Source organism: Ammodytes marinus, assembly GCF_949987685.1.
Source record: "Ammodytes marinus genome assembly, chromosome: 8".
NCBI lineage: Eukaryota > Metazoa > Chordata > Actinopteri > Uranoscopiformes > Ammodytidae > Ammodytes > Ammodytes marinus.
In genome coordinates this window covers 9,716,712-9,733,182 of record NC_137212.1, presented here as the reverse complement: position 1 = coordinate 9,733,182, position 16,471 = coordinate 9,716,712, and the positions used below count along the sequence as shown (strand labels likewise).

The 16,471-nt window shown below is 37.1% G+C and overlaps 1 protein-coding gene across 1 annotated transcript; it reads right to left on the bottom strand.

Annotated features, from left to right (window-relative positions):
* Positions 1-1,845: 1,845 nt before the first annotated feature.
* On the bottom strand, positions 1,846-11,934 carry LOC307254097 (regulator of G-protein signaling 5-like). The gene is made up of 5 exons (XM_080032342.1): positions 11,812-11,934; positions 10,898-11,011; positions 9,698-9,759; positions 5,981-6,147; positions 1,846-5,046 (listed from the first exon to the last, which is right to left on the bottom strand). The coding sequence occupies exons 1-5, from the start codon at positions 11,853-11,855 to the stop codon at positions 4,882-4,884; spliced, it is 552 nt and encodes a 183-aa protein (XP_079888468.1). The 5' UTR covers positions 11,856-11,934; the 3' UTR covers positions 1,846-4,881.
* Between the last annotated feature and the right edge of the window lie 4,537 nt (positions 11,935-16,471).

Here is a 16,471-nt window from a genome sequence, read left to right as displayed (position 1 = left end):
CAAAACAACTTTTATTTTCAAGTGATTATACACTAAGTAAAACATACTTTTCAATATTATTATTATTATAGTACCATTCCATTTCTACCAAGTATGTTCTGTAAAATGCCAAATCTCTTGGCACACTGCATCTTGGCATCCAGGTTTGAGTTGTCAGAAGGTAGGCACCTACCCTCTCTTCTCAGCAGTGATGTGGGGGGTATAGCACTGACCTTCACTCTCAAGAAAGCCGTTAATGTGTTGGCAGTTCTGATGACAGTTCATGGCGGATCTGGCTGGAAGCTGAAGATTTCACAGGGGAAAATAACAGAATGTTCTTCTTCTCACAAATGAAAATAGATCATTATATATTTTTTTAAAAGTGTATAAAGAGTGAAGCCATGAGAACCCTTTGCCACAATGTGGCCGGCAACTTGTGGAGCATTGCCATTTCTTTTATGAGGAACTTTGTGAGCAATCATCTTCCTTTGTGCTCATCAATTCTACATCACTACATCACCCACGCACTCTTTTTTTCTTCTACTTTTTGATGACGCTTAAATTATGTCCATAAATGTATACAGTGCTGTTAATGTTAACCCATCAACACAGACTATGTTAGACTCTGGGGAGTACAAATCAGTTTTTTCCCAAGCATATGGCAACATGTCTCTCCGGTTGAAACCTAATCCCCAAAAGAGATGACCGAAAATGAACTTACATTTAGACACAACTTGTAGTTTCCTATCTCAAGTCTGATCACTGTTTTTGTAGGAGATATATTTGTAAATGGTTGCAGGTCTGTTTGTGTTAAGAGGGCTACTCATTACTGCTGGCAAAGCAGACCCAATTAATAATACTCTTAAAACTTAATCTCAAAAACCCATATTTTTCTTTGTCATTTGTCAACATTTAGACACAACCAGGACATCAGGTAAGTTGTAATGGAATCCATTGGTCTTCGTATCTGCTTACAGCTCACTTTGTGATATTAGAACATGGTTTTAGAAAGCAGTTAATGATACTTGTTAGAATAAAAAAAATAGTAGGCTACCTGTTATAGCCATGACATCATTTCAGCTCTGGCTTGTTTTGTGTACTCACAAATGCACAGTTTTCTCAGGCGCTACTGCGAAGGGCTCTGTAAATGTGACTGCTTAGGATACATGTAAAAATAGAGGGTTAAACTCAACAAAACGTTTGTCAGAAATGTCACCAACCTCCTTTGGGGACCGAAAGCATCTGACCTTTTCCATCTCATACTAGGAAATGCAGTAGTAATGGATGCGTCCTTGCAAGCCTATGACAGTGTTTGTGTTGGCAGAAAGCGCCTCAGCCGCATCTGTTTCCGCTCTGTTTCTCATCCCTGACTACTTTTAGTTAAGAAATGGAATTACAGTATACTTTCTGTTCTTAGTCCAGTTTGTATTTATCTATTGACTTGATAGTTACAAAGGTACAACAATAACCAATTAAAATATTTTATTGAAAGTTTGTGAAATGTAAAACCCTGACACACCTATTTTCCTACTATTTTTAATACATTTTAAAAGGATTTCACACATTTGGATGAGCCTCCCAGAACGGTGGGAAACCCCTAAAGGGTCGTGTCCTGGGGCATTTTAACTGAGGTATTTAAAAGTTCCTCGTAGCACCTTAAAGAATTGAAATAATCTTTTTTTCAAATAGTATCATTAGTCAGAAATGCACTCAACAATTTTGTTAGAGCTCAAAGATGCGAACTGTGCTTTTTTTCTTGATTTCCAAGACAACATATTTGAAGGATTATGTGTCATCTGCATTGGTATGTGTTTTTCTACTAATGAAAACAAAACAAAGTGACAATTGAAAGTCATGTGTTTCCTCTTTTATAACAGTGAAAATAGTTTGGGAAGCTCTTGGCTCTCCATTCAAGGCATCATGGGTTCCATTTTTGTATTTCCGAAAAAACAATATATCTTAAGTAGTAGATATTTACACGTAAAAATAAATACATCTTCAGGAATGGTATGCATATATATTTTTATGTAATTCACTCCAAAACATACATGCAAGGCTACATCAAATAATGCATACTCAGCACTGTTAAAGCCCTTATTGATGTTTCTGTGATGTGATTGGTCGATGCTTCAGGTTTTGACACCAGACTGGCCAATCTGTGTCATAATAAACCCTTGTCAATGGCGTTTAAAATTCAAATTGATATCAGATTATGTAGATTTGATGGTTGTTCCTTTGCCTTTTAAGTAATACTTTTAACAGTTCAATTAACAATTTGAATGAATTAAAATTGAAACATGTCACTCCTGATCTCCTGATCAATGGTTTGGATTAGTGTAGGTTTGTTGCCTTTAAGGGGACAATAAGGACTTATAAAATGCTGAATATCTAGATAGATAATATTCTTGTGTTGGTTAAGACATATATGCTTTTGTTAAATATGAAAAAGCATTTAAGTGTAGATAAAATCACACTGCGATTGCTACATTCAGCTACATGTATATATTTAGGACACTTAAACATTGCACACCAACAACAAATCCACCATCACATCTGTCCATGTCTCAGTTAAGTGGGAATAAGGTGAATACCAGCGTTTAGCTGCAGTGCTTTGGAGTGATTCATAACGTGTGGTAAACCTGCAAAATAACAAGTACAAAAGAAGAGTGACGTACATACTATGTCAGATGTATAAGTGTGACTGTTTTGATTACTTGATGCACTTCTGGTTGCATTGCTGCTATTCCCATATAGTTCCTTTAGACTTTGATACACTCCAATTCAAAGACATCAATGAAAGTATTCTCAATAACCATTATTGGCATTGTCCAGTGCTGCAACCTACCAATATGTCTCCCAATGTTGTTTTGATTTTGTACTGGTGCATTGCCAGGTCACACACAAAACGTTGGTATCATCTCATGGGAAAAATACATTTTCTCTTTTCAAAACCATTTCTATATTCATTTTGTTGACTGAGATGCCCTCCTACTTGGTTTTCCCATCTTAGCGACTTGCAGTTTAGTGGTAGCAAAGGAGCTCAACCACTGAGCCAACCAGCCAGCACTGTTCTCAAGAATGTCTCTCACAGGAGAAGTGGGTTTTGGTGACACTCCAACCTTACTTTCTAAGTGAGTGTGAGAGAGTGGAAGAGAAAAACGAGATTACTTGTGTCATCAGTCACACATTGATAAGGGAAGAGGTTGCAGGCTACAGTTTATTTTATTGAAGTGGAAAAAATATTTTTAATTCTTCAGTTAATCCAATGATTTAAAAAGAATATGTTATTGGTCATTTCCTCATAATTTCCAAGCGCCTACAATTGTATTTATACATTTGAGTGTCATGGAAATATCCTTAAAGCACAAGTATCTGTGACGTCTGTCTTAATATGACTTTGATGTCCCAAGTATGACGAGGAAGGTCGAGAGAGAGAGAAGGTCAAGAGAGAGAGAGAGAGTAATTTAATTACCCACAAAAGGAAATTTCAGTGATCCTTTAAAAAGAAAGAAAAACAATTCTCAAAGGTTTCCTGTATTTAATCATTGTAATATGTATTTTTAATTTGAATCTAAAGGGGAACAACAGGGGTACTAAACTGCAAAATACGTTTTTATAATGTGATGTGGTAGATGCAAATTTAGTACACACTTTTACCCCTTGTAAAAACTTTATTAAACTTAAGATTTGTACTGAGGCATGGCCCTTTGTATGTATAACACAAGAAAAGTAAAGAAAATATTATATAATATTATAAGAAATATTTGTCATAACATATTATAATGACAACAAGAGATCATTCCCTTCAGTGGCGCCAGTGGTTTTCTGGCCCAAGGCACCAAAATGGCCGGATTCAGCCCTGCAGTGAGGCTTATTGTATACTTATGCGTCAAAGTGTTGTTACTGTTGCCGTACCGTAATGTTAAAAGTTATCATTTAACTACAGTAGATGTGGGAACTACTCAGGCTTTGAGGAACACTGTAATGATTGGTTTACTTGTAATGCTTTGACTTTCTCAGATACTGTATTGTTTTTTGATAGTGAAGACCATACAAAGTTGGCCAATGAAAGACTGGTAAATGTTCTTGTTCTAACCGAGTGAAACCATTACTGATATAAACCTCTTTTTTTGCTGACTTTGCCAACGCACTTTGTCAGAAAGTCACCCATGGAGTATGCAACAGAATGCATGGCAGCCAAAGGGATCCAACTCAAACCAAACTTTACATAAATATGGAAAGGTCTGGCAAAACTACAACACCTTGACGCACAAGAGTAAGTCACAATGTTATAAAGGGATTATTTGAGCATACTTTTCTTACAGTATGCATCCAACAGTTAAATAACTTATTTTGTGGCCTAGTTAAACAGATTGACTTGTATGTTCTTCCTAGAAACACATTGGCTTCTTTGGGGATGTGGATCCTGACTGTATGTGTACATTTGTGTGTGTGTGTGTGTGTGTGTGTCTGTGTGTGTTCTTGTATTTTTATCTTTGTGTAATAATCAATAACACCTTTTGAAGCCATTTCTGACAAGTGGAATTCTTCTGGGAGACGCTCACGTCTTTTCGGGGATAGAGAATGATTTGTTGTCAATGGAAAGATCTCATTAGTATGGAAGTTCAGGAACGTGTATGTGTTTGTGTGTGTTGGATGGGGAGGGAGAGATTTTTCAAAAGGCAGTCTTTCCCTTTAGTTACCTTCAAAGTTTAATTCTCGCCTTTATGTTTGGATATTTAGTAAAACAAAAGTCTTTGCTTCTTGATCTGTCTTACACCATGGTTTTTTATTAAAAATATTTTACTAATAAAAAGAAATTCTGATAACTTTCACGGTAACTTACTGCTGTTTGAAACCTCCCCTCCCCCCACCCAGAATCTCAGAATCCTGCCTCTGGCTTTAGTTGACCAGGAGCTCCTGGTACTGCTCAGAGCGCAGGAAGCGAGCGAAGGAGTCCTTCTCCATCAGGGCATAGATCCTCTTCTGGGCCAGGTCAAAGGTGGCAGGGGAGAGATCCACCAGGTTCCTCAGGGTCACATCCTTGGTGTAATGGTCAATGTTCACCTGTGGCATCGACAAGATATGAGGTCAGAAACAACTCATGTGACGATGAAGAAGATGGAGAAATAAGGCAAGTATTGGCGGTTTAATTGTGATATACTAACTGTATTTACATGAACAACAGTGATGATTTGTGTACTCAAAGAGAACTCAGGCCAAAAGATGGTTATCCCACATCATAATAATGCCATTTAAGGCAAAATACTGTTCTACTTCTTATTTATGCACAGCCTTTTTCAGCTTGCCAATTGCTTTGTTTTAATACAAGTGAAATATGCTGTCATGATAAACTACACCAAGGCTTGTTTGCCACAGGATTTCCCAAGCAAAACACCAGAAACCTGATGTTTACAAAAAACGGTTTAATAAAACTGTCAGAGATTAATTAATTATAAGTGAAAGCAAATTCTGAAAAAAAGGGGCAACATATTAAAATAGAAGTTAGAAGTTTTACCAACGTTTATATTAAAGTCCTTTCTATGAGTTTGATTTTGTAGCTTATGGCTATTTCATTACACTGTTATGGAGTTGAAACTGGCATGTGTAACACTTGCTATGCTACATCGAAACATTGTAATATGAATTTGGATATTTTACATGAGTGACCAGTAAAAAACAAAGAAACAATGAAAAAAGCCCTCTTTTTTTCTTTCTGAAAAACTGTAGATCATTTAAGAAAGGCATCAGGCTAAAGTTAGGCGGTGCGTCAAAGTCCCTGAACAGCTGGAATTTCGGAGATCCAAACTTTCTTATTAGAGATATGCTTTATGTTTCTTACGTTAAATCTTCTTAAATCTGCCCAGGTTCCAATTTCTGATGTGTGTGCGTGCCTGACCCAAGAAATAATTCAGCACATAACCAGCCATACAACCACCACATGTCATTTCCAGGGAGACTTCAGTAAATAAGAAGGAGAAAAGTCATAGCATTTCCTGACCTCTTGGGGTCCCTCGGACTGGATGAAGTCCTCATAGATCTTCTTGGCCTTGGTGGCCATCTTCATTGGGTTCTTGGTCTTCTTGAAGTCCTCGCAGGCAGACCAGAACTCAACATTCTCCTCACTGAACTCAGACTGCAGGAAGCTACGGAAAGCGTTCAGACCATCTGATGGTAGAAGGAAAAGGAGGAGTGTCAGAACAGGGATGCATCGATAAACAACTGTTCATGCACAAACACTAAATAGTTGGTTTTATAACGACAGTGACAGTCCATAACAGAACACATTTCTGTGGCACACACAGCAGTGAAGGTAAATGACAAAAATAGACATATAATATTAATGTGCATCTCGTTCTGCACCTTTGAAGGTATAATGAGAAATGTGTGTTGGTAAATAGAAAATTATTATTTTGTGACTTTTAAGTGAAATATCCGATAAGTAAAAAAAAATAAAAAATCAACGGCAGCTTAATGATGCCATTAGGGAAATTAAGAAAAAGAGATCAGTAACACATAATATTGTGATAAGGATTTATCACATTAACATTTGATGCAAACGTATCCTGTTAATTTGTGATAACTTTGTTAAAAATGTAAAATGTAAAATTTGGAGAAGGACAAAAATCTGTTTTATGGACCTGTTGTTGCTTGTTGCATGCCAAACACCAAGTGCCACTCCGCTCTGCCAAGTCTAAGACCAGCTTTTTATGGGTAAGGGGTTAATATATGTATCACGTTAAAATGTTTGAAACTCAACCTGGACCCCAAATAAATAGAGGAAAAAGTGGATGTTTCATGCAACATTAATAAAGTGAAAACATCCAGAGTGTTATTTTAAGCTATTCACAATTCTAGTAATAGGAAAACATACTGAAAATAATTCAACTACATTTGAATTAACAATAACAGACAAAAGCTATTGGAAATAAAGAAACAAAAAATTGTCCCTGGACAAATATAAAAGCACAGTGGTTTTACCAAAATAAGACAACATCTTTCTTTTGTGAGTCAGGACCATTGTAATTTGACATAATGCCCGCAAAAGGTCCCATTGTCTGAATGAGCATGTGCTGCAAATGATAAGCGCTCTGTTCTGGCCACAGCCTTTTATCTGCAATCTGAATGGCTAGTTTAGTTCAAAATAGCACGGAGTCGCAATCAAGCTCTAGCTTTGTTTTGTTTTTCTTTTTTTTAAAGACCCTCAGTACAAGGACAGATAAAAAGAGAAGTACACACGCACATTCCCTGATGAAAAAACTGTGTGTGTAGAGCTGCAACAATCAGCAGCAAATGAAGCCTCGTGTTGAGGGTGTTTAATACATTTATGTTTAGATAGTGTTTTTCTTCCATGTCAACAGAAATACTTCTGTGTCTGAGAGGTAAAGTAAGTCACAGAGAATCCCATGGGAAGTAAAAAGGCAGAAGGCATGAAGAATAATGTTAATGTAAAATCTCCTGTAGATAAACAATCACAACACAGCAGTTTGCAAGAACTGTGCAGTGCGTCAAAACTGGTGGAATCTTTTATATTTCTCCCTGGAGATGTTACCATAACACATTCAACCTCCATGGGCGGAAACAAACACACACACACACACACACACACACACACACACACACACACACACACACACACACACACACACACACACACACACACACACACGCACGCGCGCGCGCAGACGCACATATCTATGCCGGCATGCAAACTCAGGGGAAGCGTACATCAATCTGTCTTAGTCTTTGCGTAAGGACCCACTTAGTAAAGGTCATCTGCCACCCACCGTGCTTGTACATGTATCAGCTGGTCAGTAACATCCGTACCTTGTTCTGTTTTGGTGCACAGGGGTAACTTAAGTGACTTATTAGCACAAGAGTTTTCATGTACCGCTTATTAGCGTCAACCATTAGAGTTAATCATCAGCCTCGCCATCAGGCTTCCTGTGCACTTTTGTGAAGTAAACAGAGGTTGGTAAATGTGTGTTCCTCCCCATGAGCAATGTTTACAATTTTCTCAGTTTACACCTAATGTTTAAACTTTAACTAAATATAGCTTAATCTCCTGCAAGTGATGTTTATATAACAGTCTCACATTAGCAAAATACCTTTTAGGTGAAAGAACCATTCTTCGATTATTTTACAAAGTATCAGACTAACATTGTTGTTATTATTGCAGCTTTCATGCACTTCTAATCAAAATTGGGTATTGAATGGAAATCTGAGGTACAAGCTGGTACAGGGTAAAACCCCTTTGAGTATACGTTTATTTGGTTCGAGGAATGTTTTGATTCTGTTAATTTAAGTGTGCAATATCAGAGGATTTTACCGGCACATATTGGTGAGATTTTAAGATTGCAACGCTCCCTTGCTAACCCCCCCCACCCCCATTCTGAGAATGTACAGAGCTCTGGTGACCTTCACAAACAAAAAGCTAGTTACAAAAGATTGCATCAATCACCACTGCCTCAAGACTTTTTCACAATATCAACTGATGAGGTGAAGATGCATTTAGCGTTTTATTCTATAGTACTTATTCTTCATCTTCCAATATGTGCATTTCCGGTGGACAGCCGCTATATATAAAATTGCGTAAGGCGGTTAAGTTTGTCCGGTCTGTGCTATGGTAGGAACTTGGCGGTGCATAAAGACGACTTTTATTTGTCAAGCGATTATAAACTAATTAAAACATATTTATGAATGTTATATTCCATCTCTACTAAGTCTATTCTGAAAAAATACCTTTAAAGGCTACACACTGAACCTTTGAAAAGAAGGGAAAACAATCCAAAAACAATCAAATTTAAAATGCAATTAGTAATATAAACTATAGGCCAATAATCCAGATTTTCTTATTCATAGATAAAGATCCCCCTACTGATACACATAGATCAGGCATTTATTGTTGTCAATTATGCTTTATTTATAATTTATGTATTTTATTCTATCCTAATTAAGTTAGTCATGTTAATTAATGTTGTTTATTTTTGGATGTTTTTGTATAATTTGACTCAATGTAATGTGTTGTAAGCCCATTCAGGGTTGGCATACAGTTTCTATATTCATGACACAATACTCTCTGTAAGGCATTTGAAAACCAAAGACTGTGCAATGCAGCTTTTACAGCAGACAACCAGACAGAAACCAGAGCTCAGGGAAGGCATGTTATCCTTTTGGGATTGCAAATAAAAAACCCTGACCTTCAGTTGTTACGAAATGAAGTTTACAGCTTTGGATCCCATGAAATAATGATGCTCTCAGTGTTTGGAGTAGAGGAAGCAAACAAAGCAGAGACAATGCAGAGTCTAACGGATATTTGAAGCCTACCTGACGCGTGAAATGTGATCTGTTTTAGGATTTTAACAAGGAGAATAAACAGTTGTGGAGAATTAGGTGTCTTTTAGCGTAACAAGCTGCGTCAGTAGCCTCATTTGCAGGAGAAGTAGAAGAAAGTTATCAGGCTACACATGAAAAAGCAACATTTCATCTGTTATTTCTTCAATCAATTAAAATAATTTAAAACTATGTTAAAAACCTAATCATTAAGGCATTTAAGGTCTAGATATGTCTTGAGAAATAGCTCTGGGTGCACGGGTGAATGGTTGAGGCAAGGCAAAGAGGTAATGGCACAATACAGTTAGTGACACAACATCCGTGTCTGTGTTTGTTTTTGTGTGTGTTTGATGGAAAAAGAGAGAGTATGAGAAGGAAGACCTACAGCTGTTGATCAGGACACGGTCCAGACTCTCACGCCACTGGGCAGCCTCTTCAGGAGTCGGCCTGCACACAAATGAGCATAGTTCAGACAGGGAGCTTCAGATCCTGGTCAAACTGGTTACAAGTTCCCCAACAGTCAACAACTATAAGCTGACCTACATGATGTTAATATAACATGTCGTTTACAGTTGTTTTGTGACTAGCAACTACAACGTGTTTTCAGCGCAATGTGACAACTGCCGGACAGGATTTGTCAAAAAAATAAAAAAAAGAGAATCACAGAAAGCTTCTGATGCATTCTCCTCTAAAATGTTTGTAACCAATCTCTTTGATATCAACCCTTTAATAAGGATGAATCATTATTTCATGTAACTTTTTTTCGCTAACCCTACATAAACTATACAAAGTTTGAAAACTGTATGTCTCTGTTGCTGAAAAGCTACAAACAACCAGTTATACATATTCAAAGACACATTTGACGTATGTTTCCATTCTCACAAAGCCAGACTTCATCCTTTGATCCTAGTTTCCACTGCGAGATATTAGCCTGGAAAGCATCCTTTGAGAAAATATGTCATATCTGCTAAATGTGTCAGATCAATCATACGCAGCATTTGGACACTGGACTGAAACTTTGAAACAGCCAATACTTTTACAATCTCAGAATTCTACGAGTTGTTTTGGCTAATGCACAAACATCAATGTCATTTACGGTATTTGACAAGAGAGTCATAAAGAGCAATACACTGTCTAAATATTGAATTATTAATCCCAAGGGAACTAACGCACTGTCCGAACACTGTACAACAAAATCAAGCCTGAGCTGAAGCCTCATTAACTGAATTAAAACTGTTTTGGGGATTAAAGATATTCTGCTTTTGACAAAATAATCAGTGTTCATATTCAGAACCAACTCAAAGACTTTCTTTACGTTTTCAAATGTCACATTGTGTCAGGAAAACCCCAAACAGGACACACCATCAGACAATCCATCTCTAATTCAGTCTTCTTAGGGCATCTAATTGTGTGACATCAAACACTGATATCTGAGCATCTGGAGGGGGTCTAATGTCCTTTGATCTACACACGTTTCACCTGCTCTGGGGCTCTGTTCTGCCACTTCACCAGCAATTATATGTTCAAAAACAATCCCCACCTCAACTGCTATTCATCCCTCTCACAGCAGATAAACAGAACTCACTTCTGGAGCTTCTCGGGCTTCTTTTCAGTCTTCTCGGGGTAAGGGATGATGAGGTCGATGGCATTGTCAGGCTTCTGCAGCAAAACACCCAACTTTGACTTGATCTCCTTTGCCCTGGACGACGGGAAGCAGAAAGGGGGAAGACGGCTTTTGTGACAAAAGTATTTTCCACACAAAAATAGCAATACTAAATCGTATTGTTTTGTTAACTTAGCTTTCCTGATATTTATCATATTCCCTCCCTCCATCATAACTCTGGTATACAGTATATATTTAGAACTCTAAGATTACATTTCAAAGCATATCAGTTGGCGGATTAATCAACATGAAACTTAATTTTCTACAATAACTTCACATTATTAATTCATAACCTCCTTTGTAAAATGGCAACATTTTGTAAAATGGAGCAGATAAGGCTAAAAAGATAACAACGTTGAATTGTTATGACAATTACCATGGATTGATCTTTAACAGTGAGGGTTTTTAAACCTGTCTGACCTCCACTCAGGTTGAAGCTAGTGAGCAACAAATAATATTCACCCAACCCTCTTGAGTAATCTACATTAGGTATTCAATGTTTTAATTTTTTATCATGAAACACTGGTATGATTGTAAACTGAAACTCTTCTTGAGGTCAAAAAGTCTGTTCCAAATGGACTTCCAGGAAACTGAAATGAATTACAGTAAAGTAAAATATTCACAGAGATGAGTAAGTCACTTAAGTTTTCTCACATGGAAACTCTTGAACTGAAAATGAAAACAAAGATTTGTGATTTACGTTTTTAAAAGAAATGCTATGATTGGAAACCACTCTTTAGAGATTTGAAATATAGTCAAACCTTTGGGATCCAAACCGACACGGGAGGAAAACACTGTTAAGACAGGTAAAGGTAAAATTATGAAGCGGGTCTCACCTAAACAGGCAGGTTTGGGGTAGGGCAGCTAATCCTTTACACATTTTCCAACGCTTTCAGTTGCAGTAGTTGAGAGTTAAATTTGGTCGTCCTGTTAGTTCACTGTCTCAAGAGTCTCTTTTGCTTTTCTGAATCTGGCTTTCAGTGCATGGGGAGTTTTATACGGACGTGCTTTGGGCTTTGGGCCAACAGCTAAGCCAATCAGACTGGAATGTGTAGAGCATGGGCTGTTGAGGAGCCTGGCTGAGGAAGGGCGGGCTTTGAAATGAGAGTGGCTGTTTGCTTTGAGGTTTCAATCAAGCAACACATCCAGGGCCGGTGTGCGGGAGGCAAACAGGACCATACATTATCATTAATATTAGATATACAGTTTTATCTATCAAGATATGATGGTGGATTCTCTTTATCAGGACGTGTATCATCATTTATAATGTTGTTATTCTTAATTTTATTAGCTCACTTTGATTTTAATCAAAATGTCTCTACTCAAAGTTACACTATTATGAATATGACCAGACCTGTGAACCAGCATTTGCTATCGGACAGTTTTAGATATTGACTGCTTTTGTCGGTGCCAAATACAAAAGAATGAGGTTCATGACCCGATACCAAGCTCAAAGTTTGGGAATGGTCACTTGTATGGAAAATAATAATCAATGTTGGCTATTGCTCACAGTCAAAACATAAACAGCTTTTTCTGGTTTGCAAGTTAATCTTGGCAGGCAGGTTTATTGGTTTCATCTTTCATCAACACACATTTATGGTCAATACAGACACACAATAAGGTCAGCAAAGTTTGGTTTTATTTATATCAAAGCACAGTCAAGGTCCAGCCACAACATGTGATAGTCTACGCCAGTGATATTAGAACATGTTTTTCACAATTTATACAAATCTCTTGTCGACAGAAATGTGGGAATCGAGCTGGAGGGGTCAATCAGCCAATCAACAAATCTCTCTGTCTGAATACCCACAGACGATCCTGCCTGCATTTCTTCCAATTGTAATGTTAGTTGAGGGAGACAAATATGGGGTTGAATCTATTTATTTATTTATTTATCAGGGACAATGTACAGCACATAAGCAGTACCAGATTTAGCTATAAGCTAATTTTCATCTGTAGTCCCTGGGCAGGAAACAGAGTATTACATCTCTGTCAAGATGGGAAACCTCACACTGAAGTATAAAAAACAATAACACACAATTTCACAACAGTTTCACAACAGTAAAACACAACAACACAATACGAACAATAAAATCACAACATTTAGGACACCACAACAACAACAACAACATCACAACAGTAAGACACCCAGAAAACAGGACATCACAACATTAAGAAAACAATCTATGCATGATGGGTACATGCTTGGGTTGATTTCAGACATGACTTCATCTTACATTTAAAACCAGCAAAGGTGTTCCACTCTCTTATCTCGCTTGGTACTAAGTTCCAAGACTTGGTGGCTCTAACTGAAAAATGTGCCAAACTCAGTGGATCTGTGCTGTACTACACAGTCCCCTCTGTTAGACGTTCTAGTTCTCCTTCCATTGTCTGAGCGCAGTGACACAAACTTATTTAATGGAGGAGCGGCCAAATCATTAATTATTTTATAGACTAAACATACATCCGCAAGAAACACAAAACTATCAAAAGTCATGAGATTATGTCTTTGAATTATGTTACAGTGGTGATATCGTAATGGCTTTTTGTCCAGTACCTTGAGTGTTTGTTTGTAAAGTGTTTGCAGTGGAGCAAGTGTTGTTTTTCCAGTTTGTGACCAGCTTGTAATACAGTATGAGATGTGTGAAAAGATCATGGACCTTTGTTGTTTAGCTTATTTGACTCTATTACACACCTGCTTCACACGTTTCTTAAATGAGAGCTGTGAGTCCACAGTTATTCCTAAATATTTAAAATGTGAAACAGTCTGGATCCTTTCTCCATTAACAATGATATCAGGCTGATTTCCATTTTTCCTATTATAAAAGTACATGCATGCTGTTTTACTGTTTTAGTTGCTGCCACTCTTCACCACTGTGTAAATGTTTCAATTGTTTTTCTCTTCACCTGTTGTTGTGTATTTGATGTATTTGCATTGAATAGTGTTTATGTATTGTTGTTTTTCCTTTGAATTTGTTTGAACTCGACGCAATTGTAAATGAAGGTCACCCCTCAATTGGTCTCTCGAGGATAGATAAAAGTTAAATAAAATAAATACTGATGTTGAGTGTCAGGCAGGACTTTGAGAGCCAATCAGAAATGTTGGCCATTGCTTCTGTTAATTTTGGCGGCCACCTCACATCTGGTCTTTCCATGTGCGAGTATGACCGTGTCATCTGCATACATTTGTACGTCCACTTCTGGACATACAAGTGGCAGATCATTTACATATAAGCTAAACAACAAAGGTCCTAAAATTGAGCCCTGCGGGACACCAACAGAGCAGCCAATGAAAGATGAAGTCCTATCCCCAACTCTGGTGCCTTGTTTTCTTCCAGTGAGATAGGACTCCATCCATTTCATTGTTTCCACAGACAATGTGGACACTTTTGAGAGCAGAACGCTATGATTAACAGTATCAAATGCTTTGCTCAATCAGGCTTAACCATTACAGTGACTGCCGATTATGACATGATTTGTAAATTCAGCTATTCACCCTGACCTTTTACCGAAGAGGTTTTGCAGCTGCTAACAATGGCATGGCTACTTTCACCATCGAGAAAGCACAATTATCATTTACAAGGTTGCCTCAGTAAGATTTTGCTTGATGGATGCGGAATGAAAATAGAAATTCACAGAAGGAGGAAGGTAAAAAGACGTAGAGGTATTTTCACTATTCTCAGTTGGATGTTCTCTCATTTATCTGAAAAGTTCATTTCACATGAAGCAGAGAGCTCACAGCTAAGCTCGCCAAGTCTCTTTAAAAACTGTCTTTCACGTATTTAGAGTGTATATCGCATTTCATCATTCCAAAATTATGCTTAAACTTTCTACTAATGCCAAAGTATGTTGGCTTAAAGTTTTTACTCTTCCAAAGTGATGTTAATCAAGTAAAGTAAGCAAACAAAAGTGCACTCATTTCTTTTCATTAGGATTGCACTGCTAACTTTTTATGATCATTGCTTGGCAGTGATTTGCCCGCTGTCTATCTATCATTATAACCGAGTCATAACAAAGATAAAAGTCAGAAATAGCAAATGTCTCCTGTTTCCATGGTGATCAAAACTCTGATATGTTGCAGAACTTTTTAGGGAACAATTCCGAAGTATCTTATTTTAAAATAGCTAGATATAAAAAAGCTCTTGCGTTAACAGTATTAATCATCTGTATTATGTATTCAAAAAACATATTGTGTTTAGGTTGTGATTTTCTTTAAGTTGTCGGTGTATGACAACAGGTGGGTTATTGGGTTGCATTCAAAGCATTTACCTGCTTCAGGTAGATGGTGGAAGGTTCAAAGTTAGCTGATACAATCAGATAATACATTGTCATAGAAGGACCCTGACAGCTGCTTACGTTTATGAATTATTATGCTGACTTTGACCTCTTCATGTTGATGCCATTCTATGTTTGTTTAAAAGCCAATTCACCTAAAGATAGCTCAAATAAGTCAATCATGTTTTGTGTGTTCCTGTTGTTATACGGTTTTAAAATGTAAACATAACTGCTGTCTTTATCACATTTGCTATTGGTCAAGAAACACAGATTCCTTACATCCATGGAGATAAAACAAAATATTCTCTATAAATGTTACAGCAGATGCCTGCTTGTCTTAACATGCCTTATCATTGGGCAAGTTTTTCCAAACAACCAAACACAAAGATTAAGCCTCCTTTTCACAATGACTTATGTATTTAACCCATGTGTGTAGCTTAGCTGGTTAAAATGGAGGTAAAATATTTGATAAACTGCTGCAGGTAAAATATGTATTTATTTCCACTTTTCAGAGTACAATAACCGCATGATTCTACTATCAATGTACATCCGTAGTTATATATTTGTATACAGGTACAGAAGCAAGCCGTTTGGTTATTTGTATATTAACAATTAAAAGTAAACAAATGTGAGGATTCCCACTTCTTATACTTACAGTACTATTGGGAAAATAAAGATTTATGACTTCTGAGCATATCTCGTATGAACAATTTTACAATTGCAATTAGATATAGTAATAATACTTATTATTCTAATAAGAACAATAATAATCTTTATTTGTATAGCACCTTTCATACAGGAAATGCAGCTCAAGGGGTCTTACAATATAGAAATAACATGCAGTCTTCTACATAAAGGTTTGAACCGATTTAACACAGTGCTAGTGTTTTATGTTTTATTACGTAACTTACTGGGTAATGTGTCCCTTTCTCGTGTCCCTTTCTCACTGGGGTAATTGATTTGTGCAGAACGGACAGAACATAGACAGTAAACAATCTTAAAAATCTGCCCGTGAAGAACCCCATGAGATGAATGTCCAAATACATAGAAGTACTAGAACATCACTGGAAAATTCAAATTTCCCACAGTTTAACACTAAAAACAAATAAGCAGTCCATATCCGTAGAACATTCAGACTGTTGCAAAAGGGACACACTCACATGAGCTTACTTTTGGCCGCGATTTGTAACCATAAGCTATTAAAAGCGATCTGTTTGTTGT

Excerpts from the sequence above, each read along its gene's own strand:
- LOC307254097 (XM_080032342.1), bottom strand. The coding sequence starts at position 11,855 with ATGTGTAAAGGATTAGCTGCCCTACCCCAAACCTGCCTGTTTAG. Across the intron at positions 6,148-9,697 it reads CCGTGTCCTGATCAACAGCT|ATGGTCTGAACGCTTTCCGT; the intron begins GTAGGTCTTCCT and ends TTCTACCATCAG. Across the intron at positions 5,047-5,980 it reads AGTCCGAGGGACCCCAAGAG|GTGAACATTGACCATTACAC; the intron begins GTCAGGAAATGC and ends TCGATGCCACAG.